Consider the following 23,471-nt stretch of genomic DNA (forward strand, 5'->3'; position numbering starts at 1 on the left):
TAGCCTGCAAGGTGGGTCTTTTTGATCTCTCGCAATGATACTTTCGTTGTCTAGAGATGGTGCACCTCGCCAGAAATTGCAGGAGCGAGAATCGAGTGAGCACCTGCTTCAACTGTGGCGGGGCAGGACACATCGTGCAGTTGATTGATGGCTCAGCCGCGAGCCTGTCCGAACCGGCACCCTCCGACGTCTCCTTCCCTTACGAGAATCCTCTGCAGCATGTATTTTCGCCATTACCTTCCTAGTGAAATCTTCCACAGCCTCCATCTTCCAATAGGATCCATTGCGTTTCATTTGGAGTGAACATACGGTCATGACCCAGCATGTTTAACATTTCCAAGCGATCCTGCGTGAAACGCGGGCACCAGAAATATACGTGCTCTGGGATCTCTTCTTCCTCGCACTCTGAGCAAATGTTTGAGTGGTCCAAGTTAAACCTATAGAGATATGATCAATAGCTGCCATGGCCCGCCAGGAACTGCATAATACTGTATATCAGGAAGCCTTCTGATACCCCTTCTCATTTCATTCTTATTTCATTCTCATTCTTCTGATAAACCTTCTCACACCCCCTTCAAATCATCAATGAGGCAATGTGTCCACCGACCCTTCACGCTCTGCTGATGAGCTTACTGCGGCTAGATTCAGAATGGACTGATAGAACGTATCTTGATAGGGGAATGCGACAGGGTTCCAGAGGGTTGGTCCTTGGATTGACCCTCTGGAACCTGGCATACGACGGCGTGTTTCTGGTTGCCTGCTGCTAAAAGAATGCCTACTTTGACACTTATGCTTGAGATTAAGAAGATTGCTACGAGACTAAGATCCGCCTCAACATCTCTTATCGTCCTCTTGATGTTCTTATCCATATTTCTCTTAAGCTCTTTAGCCAGCATGAAGTGTGGATAACAGGCGTAACAATACATAGGTATTTTTTTGCTGCAGCTTTGTCATGTAATAGATTCAAGGAAATTGTGATCTTTTTGAGATTTGTCAATAAAACTCATGACAAATGATGAGACCAGAATAAAATAGCTGCATAAGGAAAATTTGGAATATGTTTTTCAAGTATTGCATAAGGTATTTCAATCATATTATCAAATTACAATTTATGAAAAAATTGGTTTGTTTTCAAGACCTTTCACACAATATATAAAGTCAAGGCCTGGAAGATATGGAATAAAAATTTCAGCTGCAGCTGATGTCAAGAGATGTCCTATCACAGCAACCTACGCAGGAAAATCTCTTGCTGGTCAAGCTGAATAAAACCAAGGCTTTCATGTTGTTTAAGACCTTGTAAAACAATTCCATGGTAGTTAGAGAGGTATTACAACAAATAATTTTTTCAAAACCGTACAACTGGCTAATTATTATTTATTGACATAACTTGTCTTACTCTGCAAAAATAAGCCAGATACACCACTGTTTTTACTTTCTCAACCCATAGAAACATCGATGTTTGCATTCATGAAAGATATAGCCATGGTGTCATATATTCCCAAAAATAAGATGATGGTACACCTATTATCAAGCCAACATGATGATGATAAAGTTTCGTCAGAACATCAAAATAAACCATTTATGATCTTGGACTGTAATACAACAAAGGGAGGTGTAGACAATGCTGATAAACTCGTAAGAGAATATTCTTGCACTAGAAGAACATTTGTTGGCCTTACAGACTTTTTATGAACATTGTAGATATAGCTGCATGCTGTATTGTAATCACATGCATGCTGTTTATAGAAGAAAAGATCAGGATTGGAAGAAAAAATTCTTCTCATTGCTCTATATTAAAATTAGGAAATGAACTTAAATGTAGAAATATGGAAACTTGCGTAAAATATAAAAACCATTATGTGCTAAAATACAAGCACTAAAATATTGTAGAATAATAGATGGATGTAAGGAAAGTGTTTCTTAGAACTGTAACATAGGACAAAACAAGAAACGTTTTTACATACAAACAGTTTTGAAAATTATTTACTTTAAACAAATTTGATTTATGTCAATACAGGACAATGAGAATATTTTGTGTGTGGACAACAGAGAACATTTTAGTTTTTGCTTGCAAAATTATTCATTTTTGAAAATTGTATATTTTAATAACAATAAATGAGTTTATATATTACCAAATTATTAATTTTTTAAAAACCAGGTCCATTAAAAATACCAAAATACATACATTTTAATGGGGTTCCTGTAGGAACCCATTTGGGTATTTACATTAATTCATTTAAGGATGGGTGTGTAAGGGTTAGTCTTTATTTTCATGATTGGAATCTAAAGGAGAGAAAAATTCAAGGATACATAAGCATATAATTTTAAGATAGATATAAACTTTTAAACAGAATAGGATATTTTTAAGTGTAGCCATTACCCAGACTGTGTCTTTATATCTAATATTGAGTATAGATATAAATTAACTCTATTGGTTTTGCCGATTGTTATGTTAACTAAACAAATTGATAAAAATTCTACATTGTAATTTCACTTATGTAGGAAATTTTACATTAATGAAAGGTTTTCTTTAAGGCAAAGGTATTACTTCATTTGTGTACAGAACTGTTTATCAAAGAGAATGGATGAATCCACAGGACTCTATTGTAAATCTATCTCATTTTTAAATTTTTTGTTATTGAGGAGGTGTTAGTGTTTTGTTGTTGGCTGATTAAATATTAATCTAATAGTTGAAGCCACTTTGTATCTTATAAACTATTTTATATTTTCTACATTATTTTTGAAAAAAGGGAATTCTGAAAGTTCTGAAGAACTTGTAATGGGAGTACAGCCTAAAATTGTTAATAAAATATGAGTAAGACTGTAAGATGCTACTAAACAAACCCAGGAATTAATTTACTAATTCATTTTTTAGTTAATATTTTGATCTGTTTGATATTTGCTGAAAATTGATGTAAAACAATTCTTGATTTTGTATTTTGTTGTATTGATTCTTTATAATATGTATATTTCTTTGTTTTTTCCAGTAATTCAAGTGTAGATCAAGATACTTTGATTGATCTAGCAGAGAAATATGAAAAAGTGGAAACATTACTAGAAGAAAGCAGGAGGGATCCAGAAACTGAACCTTATAAATCTAAATATGCTGCAATGAAAATATTAAAAGAAATGAAATCTAAACTTGTCGGTTTGCTTGATGATATAAGATCATCTGATGTTTTATATGAACGTCTTAAAGCGATGTTAGGTGCAGTCTGGCTTTCTATGGGTACTGTATCTGTAGATACTGAAGAATTATCTTCAGGAGAAGAATATTTATCTAACTGTTTAAAATCATTAGAAGAAAATTCATTGAAACCTTGCAATATATTAATTGTTTTAAGTTCTCTAAACCAGTTGGGTATTTTATGGTCAAACAGAGGTGAAAATGAAAAATCTCATGGATTTCTTATACAAGCAGAACAATTGTATAACGAATATCATGAACAAGTTGATGAAATACCTAATGAAATATGCAACTTATTTTCAATGAATGAAAAACCGAAATTGCAAACAAAAGCTGAAAAATCGATTGAAAAGATACATACATTAACTTTATACTATTTGGCACAGATATACGGTGCTTTAGGTAATCCTATTAAATCATCTGTTTATTGCCATAATACTTTAAAGCGACAGTTAGAAGGTAAAGATTCTGATCCAGTTGAGTGGGCACTTAATTCTGCTACTTTAGCACAATTTTTCATGGAAAAAAGTGCATTTAGACTTGCTAGACATCATTTAGCAGCTGCATGTTATGTTCTTGAACAACATGAAACTAGCTTATTGGCCTCTAATGATTATAATGAAGAAGAACGTGCTGCTATGTAAGTATTATTTTTATAATTTGACCTTCTTAAAACCATTATATTCTTTTATTTTCCATAGCATGTAATTATGGTTGCTTCTACATAAAATTTAATATTGCTTGTTTAAAATTTTCTCCCTAAAGTATTTTTTTTTTGTCTTCAATCATTTGACTGGTTTGATACAGCTCTCCAAGATTCCCTATCTAATGCTAGTTGTTTCATTTCGGTATACCCCCTACATCCTACATCCCTAACAATTTGTTTTACATATTCCAAACGTTGCCTGCCTACACAGTTTTTTCCTTCTACCTGACCCTCTAATATTAAAGCGACTATTCCAGGATGCCTTAATATGTGGCCTATATAAGTCTGTCTTTTCTTTTAACTGTATTTTTCCAAATGCTTCTTTCTTCGTCGATTTGCCGCAACACCTCTTCATTTGTCACTTTAGCCACCCATTTGATTTTTAATATTCTCCTATAGCACCTCATTTCAGAAGTTTCTAATCTTTTCTTCTCAGGTACTCCGATCGTCCAAGTTTTCATACAAAGCGACGCTCCAAACATATACTTTCAAAAATCTTTTCCTGACATTTAAATACAGTAAATTTTATTATAACAAAACTGTGGGAATAAGTAAATAATTTGTACAACATTTGTTGCCAATGTCTACTCCCAACAACTTCATTTCAGTTGTGATAATTTTTCTTTGTTCATTGTTCTTCATTAAATGTTCATCACTTGTTCGGGGAAGTTTTATCATATGGGGAGTAGATACAGAGGTAGTCTTATAAGGTATTTTAATTAGGTTTATTTGAGAATTTTATTTTATTCGCCTAATTGTACAATATAGATAAAATGAGCAAATTAAGTAATGAAAAACTGTTTTCCAGAATTATGTTGTTCAATATGATTTTTGACCTAACTAATTTTTTTTCTCATAAAGCTTACTACTAAGCTCTACATAGGTGTATTAAATGTGTGAATAAAAACACTTACAGATACATAGTTTTACGCAGTACACTCAAGTACAATAAAAAATGATGAAACTAAAACTGTATGAATAAATTACTTAGAAATCTCCACAAAAGTTTATATTGGTATATGTGTTAATGAGATATCGTGGAACCACTCCCTTTTGGTTTTAGTTGGAAATTACTAAATAATTTTTGTTTTAATGCTTAAAAGAAGACAGCAGTGATATAGTAAGGTGATAATGTCATGTAAAGCAGACTTATTACCACTGATAACTTCATTTATACAAACTAATTGTGATCTTAGCGCTAGAAAATAGTTATATATTTATGAGTTGATTTATTAATTTTCTATGTTTTATTTATGTAAACAAAATTCATACTTTTTAATGTTTTACAGGATGGAGAGAGTCAATCATCGTTTTGCAGATGTAGCACGTTGTTGGGCAAAGTATGGAGTTGTTTTGCTGTCGGCTTCTAAGGATCGTTTGATGTCTTCTGATGATTATAGTGAGACACCTAATGTTACACCAGCTAAATCTAACGCAGTTTATCCAGGTATTGTTTCTCATTCAGTACACTTCTAAGATCGATTTACTTTCACTTTTATGAAAGAAAAGTTCATTAACCTACTGTCCTGCTAGTACTGTATACTTCACATAACATATATGTTTTAATATTGCTATATCAAATATAGCATATATATAATCATTTTATTCACAATAATGCCAAGTTATTGAATATGTTAGTTCAATGTTTGCAGTTAAATTACTATTAGTATGTCAAAATTATGTCACTAATGATTCTTAAAAATAATTAAAGCCGCAAGGCTAGCTTTTAAATTACTTATTAAATAATAAAAAGTGATTTTAAAATTAACTAGAATCTTCATATCAGTTCATTTAAGGAATTATTATTAATATTTATGGTACAAGAACTGAATAGCTGCTCAATTTCTTCATATTTGAATCTAATATAAAATTGTAAATAAAAGTCTATATATAAACTATACTTGTAATACTACATTTATAAAAATTTGTTTGTTTATTACCATTTATTACATAGCATTTTTCACATTATAACACTGCGTAAAATTTTGGTTATATCAAAATTACACTTTCATGCTTTTTTTACAGCCTGTATATAATTGTATATACAGTATCTAAAATGGTAGGTTGGGTATACATTTTCAGATACTTTGTGTCAAAAAAATGTGCAAAAAATGTTGATTTCCCCTTTGTTTTACTTCTGTCTGCCATTTTGTATTTATTAATGTAAAGTTTATACCCCTCAAGATCAAATTGAGAAATCACAGTAATATTTGATAGACATATTTATACAAACATTGTCTAATAAATAAAAAATTATGGCATAAATACGTTTACAAATTTCAAAATGGCAGCCATATTAATTTTTTAATCCTTTATATCTCAGTAATCCTTAGTTTTATCCTATTATGTTTTATTTTCTAAAATTGTAAGCATTTTATTGTGAAAAAAATGACAACTTGCTTTCAAAAATCAGATGATAAAAACTAACTTATGACAGAAAATATGACATAATTTTGTGCCAGATTTCATCACCTTCTCCATTAAATCAGGTACTTGATTTATTATACTAATAATCTATTTACTATTACTTATTTTATTAATAATTTTGATTTATTATTAATATTGTTTGTACGGGTTAGTCTTATGGTTGAACTTGTCATTGTAAAAAAAAATCAGCTGATTCTTGAAGTCAAGAGTTCTAAGAGTTTTAGGTCAAGAGTTCTTGTCTTGTAAAGGCAGTTTTATATAATTTAAAATGCTAAACTGTGTATACCAGAGTTTTGTTAGTTGGGTTTCAATTAACCACATGTCTCAGGAAAGGTGGACCTGAGTCTGTTGCAGACTACATATTTACTGGTGTATTTACACTTACATTGCATTTTGTCTGCAGCAACGTCAGGCCAGGCAAGCTGACAGCAGTAATTGAATTTTCCTATGCACACACGCACACACACACACACACACACACACACACACACACACACACACACACACGCACGCACACACACACACACACACACACAAACACACACACACACACACACACACACACACACACACACACACACACACACACACACACACACACACACACATACACACATCCTGGCAGTAGCTGGAAAATAGGTTGGAGAAAACAAAAAAATGTTTAATATTATTTCTTTAATTAGTTTCAGAGTAGGTAATAATTTTCAGGTTAAGAAAATAAAATTATCTGAGGTAGTTGAACAATCTTATTTTCATAATTAGGAGCTACCCTAAGCTTGGATGTATACTTGAAATAAATTTTCACATCTAGTTATGTATAATTACAGAATATGAAACAATGTTCTCTTCATAATTGTGTTTCCATGGAAAAGTGAATTAAAAAATTTTGGTTCCTATTCAGTGTTGTTGCCCCTTTTTTTCTTATTATAAAAAAAATCTCACGTAAAAATATTAAAAATGAATCGGTTTTTTATTTTAACAAATAATTTAGATAAAAAAGTGCTTTTCTTGTTAAACTTAGTAAAGGGAACAAATGAATAACTGAACTCAGTTACAATCACTCTTCATTAGAAGTATTCTATTATAACAAAATACTTTGGTATTAACTCAGTTTCTTTACTTTATGAAACTTTTTTTCAGAGTTTTCTGGACTCCAGTTTACTATTTTGGAATTGTCCAGTTATGAAGAAGAGGTTACAGCAAATCATGTTTTAATGTATGATGATGCAAAACTTGTTTTCCTAAATGCCCAGCAGTGGTTAAATAGAGCAAAGGAATTTTATTCTCTTGAAAATCATGCGTCTGATTATGTTCAAATAATACAAGACTGGAGTCAATTGTATAGATATCTTGCTTTCTTTAAAGATGATCCAGCAGAGTGAGTTCACGTAAAATAATTTTTTATTTTACAAATTTTGATTTTGCTTTCCCTTTTTTCGTATTTTAAATCATTAAGTGGGACGTATCTTAATATTGTAATTTTTTTCGTTTTCACTTAAGTGTTAATGATAAACTAAGCACAATAAAAATTCTATAAGGAAAAATAGAATTATTCAAGTTGGAAGTGATGTGCAAGCATCCTTCCAACATATTATTGTGTGTGACCTCATCATCACATTATTTATGAACATAAATATGTTACTGAGAATGTTATCATTATTGACTGTACTCAAGATTATTCAGTTGGAAGCATGTTATTGTCCCATTTCATTTTTATAAAATATCTTTAGATTTAAATTATCATTTATTATTGATCTTAAAACAAAATTTAAAAAATAATGATTTAGTATGTAATATCATGTTTGGATTTTTTATACTTGGAGTATCCATTTATTCTAGACTACATACAGGTGTCCCATGAGGAAACCGACATACTTCACAGTTGTATTCTTCTCATCAAAATAATGAAAAAAGTTCACATAAACATAGGTTTGGAAACACATTGTCGATGAGTTACGGTTAGTGAAAGATTTTGCCTGGAATTCAGCTCCCTTGGTGAAATGAGGTCGTACTGAAATTTTTAGGATGTTAGTTATGGGGCGAAGTTAATGGTTTCTTATGGTTTTTAACCTGTAGAATTGAATAAAATAGGTTTCAGAACTGTATCTCTAGTAGTTTTCATGATATATGAAGTAAAACTGAAAAATTTGTGATCTGAAAACTATAGTTTTTAAGTTTGCAATAGAATAACTTTGTTAAATGAGTAAATATATAAAATTTATTAACAAAACTTGTAGAGAATTTAATTCTAAAAATAGTGATGTAAATAAGTCCAACAAAAATCAAATGTTTTAAAAAATTAGTTGAATGTTGGTGTATGTGTATATGAGTATTTGAAATGTTTATTAGTTGAATTATTTTAAATAGTATTTGCAGGGATGCACAAAACTTGCTAAAATGCAAAAATGTAAAATGTGTTGGACATGTAATTGAATACTGAACTGCGAAGATTGAAATAATTTTAAGACAGGAATAATTTGTGATTCATTACATGATTAATTTACATGATTAATTAATCAAAAAAATCTGTAGAACCAAGGTGAATAAAAGTAAAGAGGACATAGTAATACATATCATTGTAAGTTGTAGATTACTAAGTTATCAGATTAGTCAGAATTTTCATTAAAATTTATGATATACCTAAATTATGTAAATAGTGTTGAAGTTATTTTAAGTCTAAAATGATATCTATTTAATTTGTTTCTAATTTGACTATTTGGTCAAAGGAAAAAGTATTCTAGTTAAACATTTAAATATTAAATAGCTTTCTAAACCATAATTTTTTCATTCTTCTGAGATAGCAACATTTAGTTATAATTCTGAGATAGCAACATTTAGTGATAATATTTCTGATTTCATAAGGTATAAATATGTTTCTGGGAGTTGCACTGGTACAGTAATGCTATGTTTACTCAGGTATGATATGCATCTTTTTTCTTAAAAACCAACATGAAATTTATGGGTGTGAATGATATGGATATGGGTTTCCAAATGAGGATCCAGTATCTGTATTTACCATCATTCTACATATTATGTAATATACTAATATACAGTAGTAACATAAGTTGTAACATGTGTTTTTATTACTTTTGATTTCATATCAGTAACTTAATTCTGAGACACACCCATTATGTATAGGCTATATCATAATCGTCTGTTTATAAACTTTCTCATAAAAATTTTTGTTTATCTCTGCATTTCTGTTAATATAACATTTGTTATTATTCATCTTCCTGTATTTTTGTGTAGGATGCAAGTCATCTCTGCTAAACACATAACAGTATTCATTTTGTTTTAGTTTTATACTAAGTTTACCAGTTTGTACTTTTAAGTGAGCTACTTAAAATGATTTCTGTAAAACATTTGCATTCATTTATGGTTGGTGAAAAATTAAAAATTATTTGCCGAGTTGAGGAAATCGTGCAGCAGGGTGTAAATATGATACTCTTGAGTCATGTATTCCCCTACCGTGCTAAATGTGTGTGGTTCACAATTCCTGCACACATTTTACCTGTTCTATAACTCAATCACATATTTTACCCGTGCTAGTTTTAGAGCGGCTAAAATGTGTTGAGAGCAGTGAATCGGTGCTCTTTTAAAATTAAAAAGTATATTAGTGATGGACAGTTTCCACAGACAATGTGAAAAAAGACAAGAAAGTAAAACAGTGCAAGTGTGTATTCCTACTGGAACAATGTACACCAGCCACTTGATGTTTGTATTAACAGGTTTTTCAGTCAGTTTGAAACATTTTTATTTGAGTGGATTGCAACCTCAGTCCATGAAATTACTCCTGCAGCAAGATTGAAAAAGCCGAGTTTGGCTTTAATATGCGAGTGGATTTTGGTCGCATGGGATCTTCAAATGATTTAGTTGTGAAGAGCTCAAGAAGCTACATTTCTAATTGCCTAAATGGAAGTAAAGATTCTGCCAAGTAAAGATTATTATACCTTTTCTGAAGTCAGAGATTCAAACAGTGATGTAGATTAAAAAACAGCTAAGAATCCTTCTTCAGATTTACTTTATTAGTTTTTTTCACTTGCTTGTCTTTATTTTTAGATGTTCATCTTATTTGAGTAAATTACGGTAATTGCAAGGGGGCCTGTTACATTAATGTTAATTTTTACAAGTATATTGGTTTTATTAAAAATGTAGCCAAACTAGTATTACTGAAAAATTGGATTACATTACAAGGAGATGTTAATGAAATTATGTTAAAAGTAAATGCTAATGTAAACAGTTAATTTTATTTTACATTATGAATTATAAATTATTGCAAAATTTGTTCATTAGAGCAGTATTATGCAATTGTAAATGATGGATTGTTAGAAAAAAATGTTTCATGAAAGGTCCTTCTCATCGTAAAGCTCCCTTAATAGTGTAAAGTCAGTGGTAAAAACAAAACCACAGAAAGTAGTTTTGCTACATCTCTTGTACAGTTGAGACTGCTCCATCAGACTTTTTTTCGACCAAGGAGCGAGTTATTTATGTAACTTAAGTTTGGAAACAACAACATTGTTTTCACTGTATTTTATGAAAGTTTATAGCAGTTATAAAATATATACACTACTTTTAAATACAATTATTTTTTTAATTAAAACTTAATTTACAGGCAATGTAAACTTCATAAAAAACGAATAAATTTATTGGAAGATGTTATTGCTGAATTGAACCCGAGTTATTATTCCTGTGTATGTCGTGAGTTATGGTTTGAATTAGGTGAAACTTATTCGACTATCCTTGATGCTAAGGTCCAGAGAATGCAAGATAATCCTGAACGACCTACTGCTCATGCGTTAAAGAAAATTAATTTTCTTGCTAGTAAAGCAATTAATGCATACAACAGTTTTCTTGACCTTCTGAAAGACATCAAGTAAGTAAAAGAAGTAGTTGAAGATTGATTTTTGTTTGATAGAATAGACTTTTTATAAAGTCTGACTGGTTGTCTCTTTATTGTAGGTATGTATATATAATCTTCAGCTGCATCATTTGTTGTGCTATATTTTTCACTTTATTTATCAGCAGCTTTATTTATCTATTATTTAATTATTATTAATCATTAAAGCAGAATAATAAACTGAAATTTACTTGCCCACCATATTTGAGTTTTTGAGTACATTTTTAAAAACCTTGTGAATGCATTTAAGAATACACAAAAATATATTTTACTATTTTGAATAACAGTGCTTGGTCTTGACTGTAAAAAAAATCCTGATTGACCCTGTATACTTCCCTGATGAAAGGCATTTCATCTGTCAGTTAATTATTCCTTTTCTCTTAACTTGTATTTCTTCTTCAAGCAAAAGCTGTGCGAGTCGGGTCAGGCCCTGCATTTGTGATGCCATACTTTCATTCGCCGGTAACACGCTGAGCACTCATGTATTGGAACTTAGTAAGATGGTGATCCTGTGTGCTTGTTTAATTGTCCAAGAACTTTCTAATAATTTGGGGGGTCCAATAAAAGACTAATGACTCAAGTGCGTACTGGATAAAGATAGGTTTTTATTCCTGTTTCTAATTGTTCATTAGAATTGAATAAAGTGTACCAGAAAATTAATTCCTCAGTCAGAAAAATTACCAAATAAAAATTAACAATTAACTTTACTGGTGACATAAAATTCACAAAACACCCACCAAAACAAGTTAAAAGTAAATAATGGAATGAGTATATTTGCTTTAATATACGAGGGCTATTCAGAAAGTAAGGAATGTTTTGGAATTTTAATAAAACCAAGTACAAGAAAAACTAATCACCATACAAATTCAGGCACTTATCATAGCGGTGGACAAGCTTTGAAATTCCTGTGTCATAGAATTCTGCCGCCTGTGATCTCAACCACTCAGTGACGTTTTGGCACCCATCTTGCACAAAATTTGTGGTAGCCTAGCTTCTGTGAAACAATTTCAAACAATAAAGTCCATGAAACTTGTGGGAAACATAGAGAAAGCTCAATTATTGTGAAACGGCGGTTTTCACGAATCTTTTCGTCAACTTTGGAGACCAGATCGTCAGTCACAATGCTCGGACTTCCACTCTTCTCTTTATCTTGAACGTTTGTTCGGCCATTTTTAAACTGAATCCACCACTTTCTGACAGAACATTCACTCATTACGTTGTTCCCGTACACTTTACACGGTTCCCGATGAATTTCTATTGGTTTTAAGTTTTTTGCCAACAAAAAACGAATCAGACTGCACCTCACAACTGGCGGGATTTTCGATTGCAGCACAAATTTCAAATTTGTATATAAAAAAAACAGGCAGTGCGGAGATGTTACCGTTGTCACGGCTGGACACTGACTGAGGTGCTGAGCATGAGCACATCAATATATACGCAATTGGCATGCGCCTGGCGGCGTCAGGTGGAAACGTTCCTTACTTTCTGAATAACCCTCGTATATGTAATTTAATTTTAAGATCTGTTTTTAATTTTGAAGAGGTTTTGTAATTGTTACAGTTCAGCTGCTGCCCATAGAGAGGCATTCACTAAATATATCACATAATCATACTTGTTGGATACTTTTTGTAATTTAGTTTATAATTTGTAAAATTTCTTTTTTATGTTGGTTTCATTTCTTCAATGGAAGTAGAATTTTTATTATTTTACACAATATATTTTTGAAAGCTCCTGGAGAAAAAAATTTGGTGATGTGAAATTAAGAGACCTAGGAGGGCCATAATATTTTGAAATTTAAGATACTAAAGTTCATGATTTCAGCTGCTGTAGCACTGTCGTGACATAACAGAGTAGCTTTTCTAACATATCTTCAGACTGAAAAAAAAATACATCTAGTTAGAACATGGTTGTAAACATTTTTATTTTTAATAACATTTATATTTTTCCTTTTTTTTGTTGTAAAAAACAGATCCTTTAATTTTATTCTGTTAAATAGTACATCAAATTTTTTTACTGTTTAAAAATAGTTTCTCAAATCTTTGAGTTTGGACTGTTCCAAATTCAGTTATTTTAAATTATTTATGTATAAGTAAAATAAATTAAATTTCAACCTTACCAACAACTCTTCTGTGTTTTTCGAGTACTTTTGATCATTTCAACATAATCAGAAAAAGTTTTGCTTAAATTTAAAAGTATTAAAATTATCATAAGTTGTAACAACTGCAACTTTCCTACGTAATGGACGTACTTTAATCCTATGACGACCGCTTGTTATGATTTTAATATTTTTTAACGTATTAATCTATAATTTTAATCTTTTAAACCGAAGGAAAACTTTTCCTGATGATGTTTGAATGACCAAAAGTACTCGAAAAACAGAGACAAATTGTTGGTAAGGTTGAATTTTAATTTACTTTATTTATACGTAATCTCAAACACCAATGGTACCACGATTGAAAAATAAAATATTTTATGTTAATTTTTAAAGCATAATGAAATAAACTATATAATAAATTCATGAAATGTATGTTTATAAAATATCAAATTTATATACTTCTAAAATAAATTAAACACTTGTAGAAAACACTTGTATCTTTCCCATTTAGCTTTAAGTACTTCTTTAAATTCTTGAGAAACCAAATTTTGTAAAGTCATAAGTTTAATTGTGTTAAAAATAAATTTTGTTTAATATTTTTACTTTTAATTTGTATGTCTTATTTTTTTTTTTTTTAGAACAAAAGAGTTTCCAAAAGAGTTCAGTGCCGATTTGGAACATGCAGCTTTAATTTCCTACTTTTACTTGGGTAGGTTGTATAGCAAACTTGTGTCGCCAGACAAAGCTGTTCAGTTGCAAAATACTAAGAAAAGTTATGAACATTATAAGGTAACTAACTTAATACTTAATATTTTAATACTCTTCCAATATTACCTTGTTTTATTTTCATCATTTATAGCAGTTGTTAAAGTGTATTATAATGTTATTTTTGTAATGATGCTTTTCACATTTGTTAAAAATAATTTCAAAAGATATTAAAAATAATAAATAATAATATTAAAAATAATTTGTTAATAAAAGATTTAGTTAATAAAAGTTGATAAACAATTAATCAAATCAGAAGCTGTTACATTATGTTAGTAGTCTGGTATCATTCACTTCCTGTGAGAATGACTTAACTGTGACAAGCAGGCTTGTTGATTTCAAAGAAGTTCAGCTTGCAATTTATTTCATGATATAACTTAAAAGGTTGATGAAATTGTGAATTCTGTGAATTTTATTGACCTACAGTGATGAATGAAGAAAAATGAAGGCAGTCATTGTGAGTTTATTAAGGGGTATACTAAATTTTCATATTATATAATCTGATAAGAGGGTTTATTCCTTGTGTTAAAATTTAATTTGACTTGTTGAAACTAAATACTTGTTAAAAGAGTGAGAATAATATTGTTTTCGTGATTTCTGTTGCCATGGAATCTAAAGAGTTTGGTATACAGAATTTTTATTGAAAAACTAGGCTTCATTTGCTTATTTGTTCATTATAACGCCGTTATTGAAATGGGTTTTGTCAAGGTATGTCATCATAGTTACAGGTCCTATTTATTAATGGTACAGATTTATCATCTCTTAAACAATAAGAAAAGAGCTTTAAAGTAGCAGTAAAGAAAGAGCTTTTAAAGTAGATTAAAGGTAATTTGCTACCTTGGTGCATACTAACTGATATTTTTTCATAACCGTTAACCGATCACATTTGATATAATCAGAGCAGTGGTCTGATATAATCAGAGCCTGTCTAATTTAGGTTATTCATTGGGCGTTTACTTAAAATAAATTTTTATAAATTGCACGTCCATCTTGTGCATCAAAGTGTACAATTAAAATTGTTTATTCTGAAAATCATTTTCTTAGTTTATGAAATAAATTAACAATTATTTTTTTTAGAATTCTGCTGTAGTAATTCCATGTGTAAATGTTCTATATGTTGTGAGAACCCTACACATCCTTTCATTATCTTGTTTTTACAGTCCTTTCTTTTTTACCTTTCCTTTACAATCCTATTATTGTTTTTTATTAAGTGACATGTAGGCTTATATTTTCAATGTTTTACGTAATGGTAAATGCCCATTTCAGTATAAAAACAAAGGTGAAATGTAGAAAATTAAAAAAGTTTTTTTTAGTCAATTTTTTCTCTGCTTTATTTTAATAATAACTGGTCTTTACTTTTGACACACTAACCTCAGCTTGTTAAGATAGACGTAGTATAAGTTGTGTAGTAGAATTCGTATTAGATTCTTGACTCCTGTATACGTACAGTTTTGTTGATTTAAGCCTTTAAATAGCTATGTTCCTTGATCTGTATGTAACTTGTTACATACCTACATTATGGGTCAGGATGCGTTGTTAATTACAAATGAAAATTTGAGTGGTGGCTGGAGATGGACATTATTATATCAAAAAAGATAAAATTCAGATAGATGGTGGTGGATTTTTTGTATTGAATTAAGAATATGAATTTTATTATGAAGCAATAGTACTTTATAATTAACAATTTTATTTTCTCTTTCAGATGGTTGTAGACTACTGTGAGGTGAATGAAAATGCTAAACAGCATATTGCTATGGAATTATCTGTTTGTGTTGAAATGGTTAAATTGTTACCTGTGAAAATGCTGAAAATTAGTTCTGTTATTTAAGTATACCATACTTGTTTCCATATTAGTATTTTCATATCACTTCTTAAATTATTGTCTTAATAATTTTTTTTAGTATAACTAAAATAAAATTATGTACTTCTATTATAATGAAAGTAAATGGGTGTTCAAAACTGTAATTATCTAAAATAATAATTTCTGTAATTTAATTTTTGAGAGTAGTCTTAAAACACAATTATCAACTAATTCTGGTACATTCTGCTGTGTTATTGTACTATAATATTTCTCGGTCTTTTGAATGTGATATATTGTTTATTTTAGTGATCAGATTGATCTGGTTATTTGTTAGAAGGTACCAAGTGTATTATTAAACTGATCACTTTATATCTTTGATATTGAGTCTTAAACTTAATCGCCTACTTCATAAATATTGTAAAAGAAGTCACAGCGATGTATTTTATCTCCCACAGCTGTTTTTCTGGTAACTTCCAAAATTTCAAATAATTAATGAAGTTGTCTAAAATGTAAAACTAAAAATCTCTTTAATACTTATTGCTTTAATTTGAAAAATTTATCCATTTTGAGATGAATGGCTTTATCAAGCAGTAGCTTTTGCAGTTAAGAATGGTTATCATTAAAAATCTGTATGTTTATTTTTATAAGGTAAATAAGGAAATATCATTGTTAAATGTTCAATGCCTGCAAACAGATCAATGTAATCACTTCTTGGATAATTTGATAGTTATAAGTGAAACATATAATGTCAGTATTGGTGATGTACAGCAACTTTCACAGAAAAAACTATTGGCATCTTATCTTTAAAGCAGCTCTCCACAAAGCAGTTAAAATGGTGTATTACCTAACAGCAGCAGAGAGAGAAAAAAACCACTGTAATGTAACATTAACACCACATTTTTTTATTAAAATTATCTGAACAAACTGCAAATTTTTTTACTTAAATAATTCCTGACTGGAATAACTGTTACTTTTAAATTTACCAGCAATTATTAAGCCAGAGTTTCAAAATCATCCGTGAGAATTAGATTGAATAACATTAAAATGTTGGTGAAAGTTACTTTTCTGTACTTTTTTTTCAGTTTTATGAAGACAAATTTCAGTAATGAAGTGAAATTGGGCAATTTTCAAAAAATTTTTTTTAGAATAAAATAAGATCATTCTCAATTTTTTTAGTCTTTATAATAAGCAAGATAATTTAAAACACATCGATAAAAATAATGCTGCCACTAATTTTGTCATATTACTCAAAAATGCAGACTGGAAAAAGAAAGGTTTTTGAAAAAGGTTTGCAAGACAAATGAGGAGATTCAGAAAGATCTAGAAAGAGGAAAAACTGACAGGGCTTATTCGAGTAATAAGTCAGTGATGATAAAATTGAGAACAAAAACAAATACGGTTAGGAATAAAAATGGGGATCTTCTCGGATTTAGATGATGTAGGTGACAGTTGGAAAGAATATATTGAGGAGCTATATGAAGGAAAGGATATTTTTAACAGTAGGGAATGGAAAATGAAAATAGGGTGGATAAAGACATGATGGGACCACCTGTATCTAAGGAAGAATTTGTCAACGCCTTGAATAACCTGAGTAATGGCAAAGCGACAGGCACAGATAACATCCCAGCAGAAATATTAAAATAATTAGGAGAGTCAACAAAGGAGTGTTTAGATAGGCTTATCAAATGTTGCTACAAAGAGGGAACCATACCGCCGCTAGATTTTATAAATAGCAAAACTGTAATAATTCCTAAGAAGGGAAATGCAATGGATTGCACCAATTACAGAACAATCTCTTTGTTATCCCGCACTTCAAAGTTAATGCTAAACATTGTTAAAAGCCAAATAAAAGGAAAAATTGAGGCAAATTTGGGAGAAGACCAGTTCAGTTTCAGATCTGGGAAGGGAAGTAGAGAGGCTACTTTCCTTCGCTGAGAGTGTTATTAGAGAGAAGAGTTGGGGTTTATAGGAAGACCTTTTGACTTTTGTAGACTTAGAAAAAGTCTTTGACAAAGTGGATTGGGAATTGCTATTTTAAACGAGGGAAATAAAGTTCGACTGGAAGGATAGAAGATTAATTCTGAATCTGTATAAAATGCAGAAAACGGAAATTGAAATCAGTGGCTTTAAGAAAAGAGGCCAAAGTAAGAGGCTAGTCAGGCAAGGTTGCCCACTGTCACCATTTCTGTTTAATTTGTTTATTGTAAAAGCTATTGTAAAAGGAATCAGAATTAATGGAAAATCCATACATATTATCTGCTTTGCAGATGATATTGTGTTACTGGCGGAATCAGCAAGAGAAATGGAGATTATATTAGAAACGCCATCTAAAGTACTAACAAAACTTTAACTGAAAATTAATAAGGAGAAGACAAAGATTGACTGTAGGAAAAACAAAGGAAGGTACAAAAGTTGATATTAAATTAGGTGGTACTATTGTAGAGAAGGTTGATAGGTTTTGTTATTTGGGTGAATATACTGACTGATAATCATATTAGTATGCAAATAAGGAAAGTTCGCTAAAACTTATGTCTAGAGTGTTCTAAATTATGGGTGTGAAACATGGACACTTGGGAAAGCAGAAAGAAGAAGACTGGAAGCAATGGAAACATGGATTTGGAGGAGAATAATAAGAACAAGCTGGGTGGATAGGAAAAGAAATGATCAAGTGTTAGCAGAAGTGAGTGAGAAGAGGTCCTTGCTAAATGTTATACGAAGAAAAATAGCAAAATTGATAGGGCATACAATACAACAATGACCGGTTCTTGACGAATATAATTGAGGGCAAGATTTTGGGTAAGAAACCTAGAGGTAGACCGAAAGCAACCATCGTCAATAATGTTAAAGAAGAGATGGGCCTTGGTTCATATAATGACTTGAAGAGAGGCGGAGATGAAAGTGACCTGGCTAAATTGACAAGGCGTAGCCTTTAGTGAATGATGATGAATTTAGTAATAAACATAATGACTGGTTTTTATGATGTAATTTTTTTCCAAATCTGTCTACTTGTATTGTAATTTTATTTGTATTCTGTACTTGAAATTTTTAAATTATCAGTGTGATTGTCTATTATCTAAATTTAAAGCTAGGTTATAGTATTACGCTATCTCTTTGTAACATTTAATGTAGAAATCTTCAAAGCAAACCGTATGCTGATCCTTAACGCTCAAATGGTTTTTATTTTTCAGGATTTATATTGCAGAATTGTGTACCATCATTGGATTATTGTCGGTATTTTATTAAATTTTTAAATTAAACGTAATGGTCAAATGAAATATTTATTCATATTATCGCTAACCGTTAAAAAGTTTAAGGAAAATATTCATATGTTTGATTCATTCTTATTTATGTTAAAGAATGTGTTTTCAGAGGTACTTTCTTTTTCATTTTTTTTTTTTAAAAGAATTGCATTTTCAAGTTACATGAATCGGTTAAAAAATGTTAAATAGCCATATTATGTAGCCATTTTATGTATAGCCATGTTATGTTCTATAAACTTTGTAGAAAGTGACTTTCGGAAAAAATAACACTGTTGTTTAGCTTTTATTAAATCGATTCATATGGTCTTAAAAATGTTATATTCCTTATGAAAGAACTGATGATATTGGTACTTTTGAAAAATGTTGAATATAAATAATAAAAATAAGTCATCAACATAAGAATATCTTGCCGGTGTGTGATAATACTAAACTGTGAGTTGAATAAAATCAGATTATAAAGCAGTTTATGCTTATGCTCACGCTTATTTTAAAGCATATTATGTTACGTTCATAATAAATTACTCAACAAATCATTATAAATTTTTGACGGTGACTTGAAACTAATGTATGGCACAATTAGAACTTAAAATCAATCATAAACTTGTCCACTACCTTAAGTGATCTTTATTGGTGATAGAAAGAAATTATCTTTTTGTAACTTTGGTAATTTTTTATTTACATATGCATCAGTGTTGATATTTTCATATAAAACAGTTACAGTTCATATAATAGACTGTAATTAATCTTTCAGTTTGTTCTGAGGCAGTATAATATTAAACAGGTAACATATAGTTAAATAATATCTCTATTTGACTGCAGTTAATATTTACGTATAATTGTTTTTCTTTTGTACACTGATGTTTTAATAAGGATATAATGATGCTATGTACTTAGTAAGGATTATTATATTACAGTAGGTTATCTATATTTTACTTTTGAGTAAATATATATATTAGTTTGAGTATATTTGCAGATTGTAACCATTATGTTATCAATGTATAAATATTCTTAACTAAAAATATATTATTTATAAATATTATGTATCGTTAAAATAACGTTTCTGTATGTAATTATGTTGTTACTGATAAAATTATTTAGGTTTAATTTTAGATACTAAATTTATTTTTTTATTTCGCTTATTTGATATTTTTTTTTAACTGTTTATTAATTTTTTAAGCCTGGATTTATAAAATTAGTGTATAGAGACTTTTCAAGCATGATTTAGATGTAGATTTACCAGTGTTTCATTGATTGATTTATTTATAATTTTTTATTGTTTGTACAAAGAATTTTAACCGATATAAAAAAGTACTATTGTTATTACTTGATAATGTTTTTATAAAACCTTTTTTACTAATTCAAGAATTTTATAACCTTCATTTCAGGTAGGATTCAATTTAAATGGTGCATTATTATTAATTAATTATGCACATTATATTCTTCTGCTATTATTCCTTCCTTACTTTGGCAGATTGAGCCATCCTGAAAATTTTGAGCAAAAAATACAAAGATGGTTACATCTATCTGTGTAGATTGATAATAAGTTTAAAACTGCTTGTATAGTTCCTATGTGTTTTCTGAGCACTTAAACAAATTATATTCTTAGTTATTTTTCCCACCTTCCATCTAACTATCCAACTATGTATGAGGGGGTTCATTCAAAGTTTTCTCAGCCTGACAGAGAATTAACCTTGAAATTTGATATATTTTGATCTACATTCTAACTTTTTAATATCCTCATTATAATGCAGTCAGAAAAATAAACGATTGCCTCGGCTTTGATCTTATTATTTGAAGTGAATCTTATCCAGCGAGCCATTTCTTCAGATTTGGGAAGAAGTAATCTGGCGCATGTGGAAATACTTTAAAATGTAAGTCGTGGCATTTTGCAGCGCCTACCTGAGAAGGCATTATCTTTGGCCAGATGTGGATGTTTAGCCTGAAGAGCACATTGCAATCGGTCCAGAAGTGAAGTATAATACTTCCTCATGATGGTTCGCCTTTTGTGAGCATTACATCACGAGAATAAAAAAAAAAACCTAAACTGTGACTTATTCTGTAATGTCATGAGTAAACAAGTATAGGCAATTTAACATGAGTCGTAGTTGTAGTGTCAAATCCATCTATAAGAATAAGCATCTTATGTTAGATTATTAAAATTGAGGAATGAAACGGTTATTTATTCTTCACTGATTTATATACATTATTAAACATTACCATGCCATCTCCACTGATACACAGGTGATATTTAGCCGTAGAAGTAACACCTTCCTCTTCAACATTGGGTGTTGGCTATATAGTATATACAGTAGATGCTGCTTATTAGAATCACTGGGCAATTGAATAAGCCGGATTATTGAATCGTTTTTCTGAAACCAAATCAAAAAACAGGAATTTTGTATATCTTCGTGTAATAGAATCAAGAATCTGTTTGTTATTATACAGAATGGATTATTTATGTTTATTGTACTACATTATTTTGTTTATGACATTATGTTTGATTTTACTATAGTATCCGTATAGATAACAGTTGTGCCAGACTTCTGTCTGTGAAAGATGGCAGACTAAATAACATGCAGTACAACAGTACACTTCAGGGCATTCATCTTTCATTGTATTTCATCTGTCTACACTGTGTATACTGTATATATGATTTGATTTGAACGTTTATTTAAATCGTTTAGTTTTCTTTTTACATATGCTTCAGCTGTTAACTTCAATTGTTGTTACATTGCTACTGTTTCATTGTGATCATTTGTGATTTTGTCTGTTTATTTTAAATTTCAAAGCCATATAACATAAACTGTCAAGGATATAAATTTATGTGAAAACTTCCTAAATGTAGTCGGCAAGAGCTGCAATGACACTGGGACTTTCTTAGACTTCACTACAGTTGTCCTAAATGAGAATGTAAACAAAAGAGGAAACATGATTGTAGTAAGAATGAAAATGTTGAACGTGCTTTATTAATGTGGTAAAACTCTTATGATTTCAAGCCAAGATGGTTGGCTCTGTTGTCGGAAAGAGAGAAACAATATTGTTTACAAGAAATTATTCGGTGAAAAATGGATGCTGATCAACCTGCTGCAGACTGGAGTAACAACTACATTCCTGAGATTTTAAAAAACTTCAAACTTGATTATATCTGCAATTGCGAAAATCCAGGAAGTGGTTTGAAATACAATCCTAGTTCATCGCATTTCAAACCACTTCCTGGATTTTCATTACAAAATAGGGCACTTATTCAGAATTTAAGGAGCGCCCAGAGCAGAGAATTAATAGTATGCACTGGTGTTTTTAAAACAACCTCCTATGAGGCTACCACCGTATTGGGAAAGGCTCTCCCAATCGATTTAGTGGTGAAAGTTCAGGTGGCCATGTGAAGAGGCAGGGAGGCTTGAGGTATTTGAGATGCGGTTTTGAGCCGGGTCAGTACCGGAGCGTAACGGTGATCACAATGCACCGGTTCTAAATTTTGTTCAGTTGCCCATCTCTCGCCTGAGGAGGAGGCTTTACATCCTCGTGATGGATGTATGGCAGCAAGAATGGCACACCACGACTAAGGAAAGGCCCTTGTATAGATTTGGGGTGATCGTAATACGTCTCCTTCGTTTTTAAGTGCCCAGGTGCTCTCCAACAACGTGAACTTGACTCCAACAACGCGAACCAGTATTTGTTTCAGTTCCGCCTGGCAGCTGATGAGCTGTGCGTATGCGGGGAGGTCCAGTAGAACGATTACATGATGTTAAACTGCGTAGCCCTTGGGGGGGAGGGGCAGAATTCAGGCCACCCTGGAACTTATAGGTCAAGGGGAAAATTAGCCACTCATAAGCGGCGAGTCAATTTGGCGTGAGCCGCACTGTCGGACCGTGTGGGTATTCCTTGATGCCGTTGTTTTGTTCAACCAGCATCAGTAGTTTATTTAAGGGAAAGACTCCTACCCCGCTGCTGTGGGAAGCTACCCGAGACTTATGGCTGGCCATCAGCCAATTAAAGCTCCAAGCGCTGTAATATTGGTGGACAAGTACTTGCTGGCGTTTAGCGACCTAGACGTGGCAGCGAATTGCTGTTTTGACGTGATAAATTTAAATTATTGAATGTGATATGTGTATCAGTAGTTGACGGGGTGCGCCTACCCATTTTAGAATATATGACAGGTGAGCGGTGGGACGCGAAGCAAGGGTGTGTGGCACCATGCTTAATTCGCTCACGCAATTAGGTTAGCTCTAAGACCTAGTTAGGACACCGGTCGCTAACCGATTCGAGAATCGGCAGCCGTTTGCGGCACAGGCATTCGGTCTTATGCTTTAGGGCGACCGAATGGGGTGTTGGC

General features: G+C 31.1%; 1 protein-coding gene across 1 annotated transcript in view; it reads left to right on the top strand.

Annotated features, from left to right (window-relative positions):
- LOC142326618 (KIF-binding protein) overlaps positions 1–20,461 on the top strand; it is a 34,194-nt gene extending 13,733 nt beyond the window's left edge. Inside the window, exons 2-7 of the mRNA XM_075369210.1 lie at positions 2,988–3,827; positions 5,183–5,340; positions 7,461–7,698; positions 10,933–11,193; positions 13,951–14,101; positions 15,780–20,461. Coding sequence (XP_075225325.1) covers positions 2,988–3,827; positions 5,183–5,340; positions 7,461–7,698; positions 10,933–11,193; positions 13,951–14,101; positions 15,780–15,905 — 1,774 coding nt within the window. The 3' untranslated portion in view covers positions 15,906–20,461. The remainder of the gene's footprint in view (positions 1–2,987; positions 3,828–5,182; positions 5,341–7,460; positions 7,699–10,932; positions 11,194–13,950; positions 14,102–15,779) is intronic.
- Positions 20,462–23,471: the final 3,010 nt, after the last annotated feature.

Source organism: Lycorma delicatula, chromosome 6 (assembly GCF_047948215.1).
Source record: "Lycorma delicatula isolate Av1 chromosome 6, ASM4794821v1, whole genome shotgun sequence".
NCBI classification, from domain to species: Eukaryota; Metazoa; Arthropoda; class Insecta; order Hemiptera; family Fulgoridae; genus Lycorma; species Lycorma delicatula.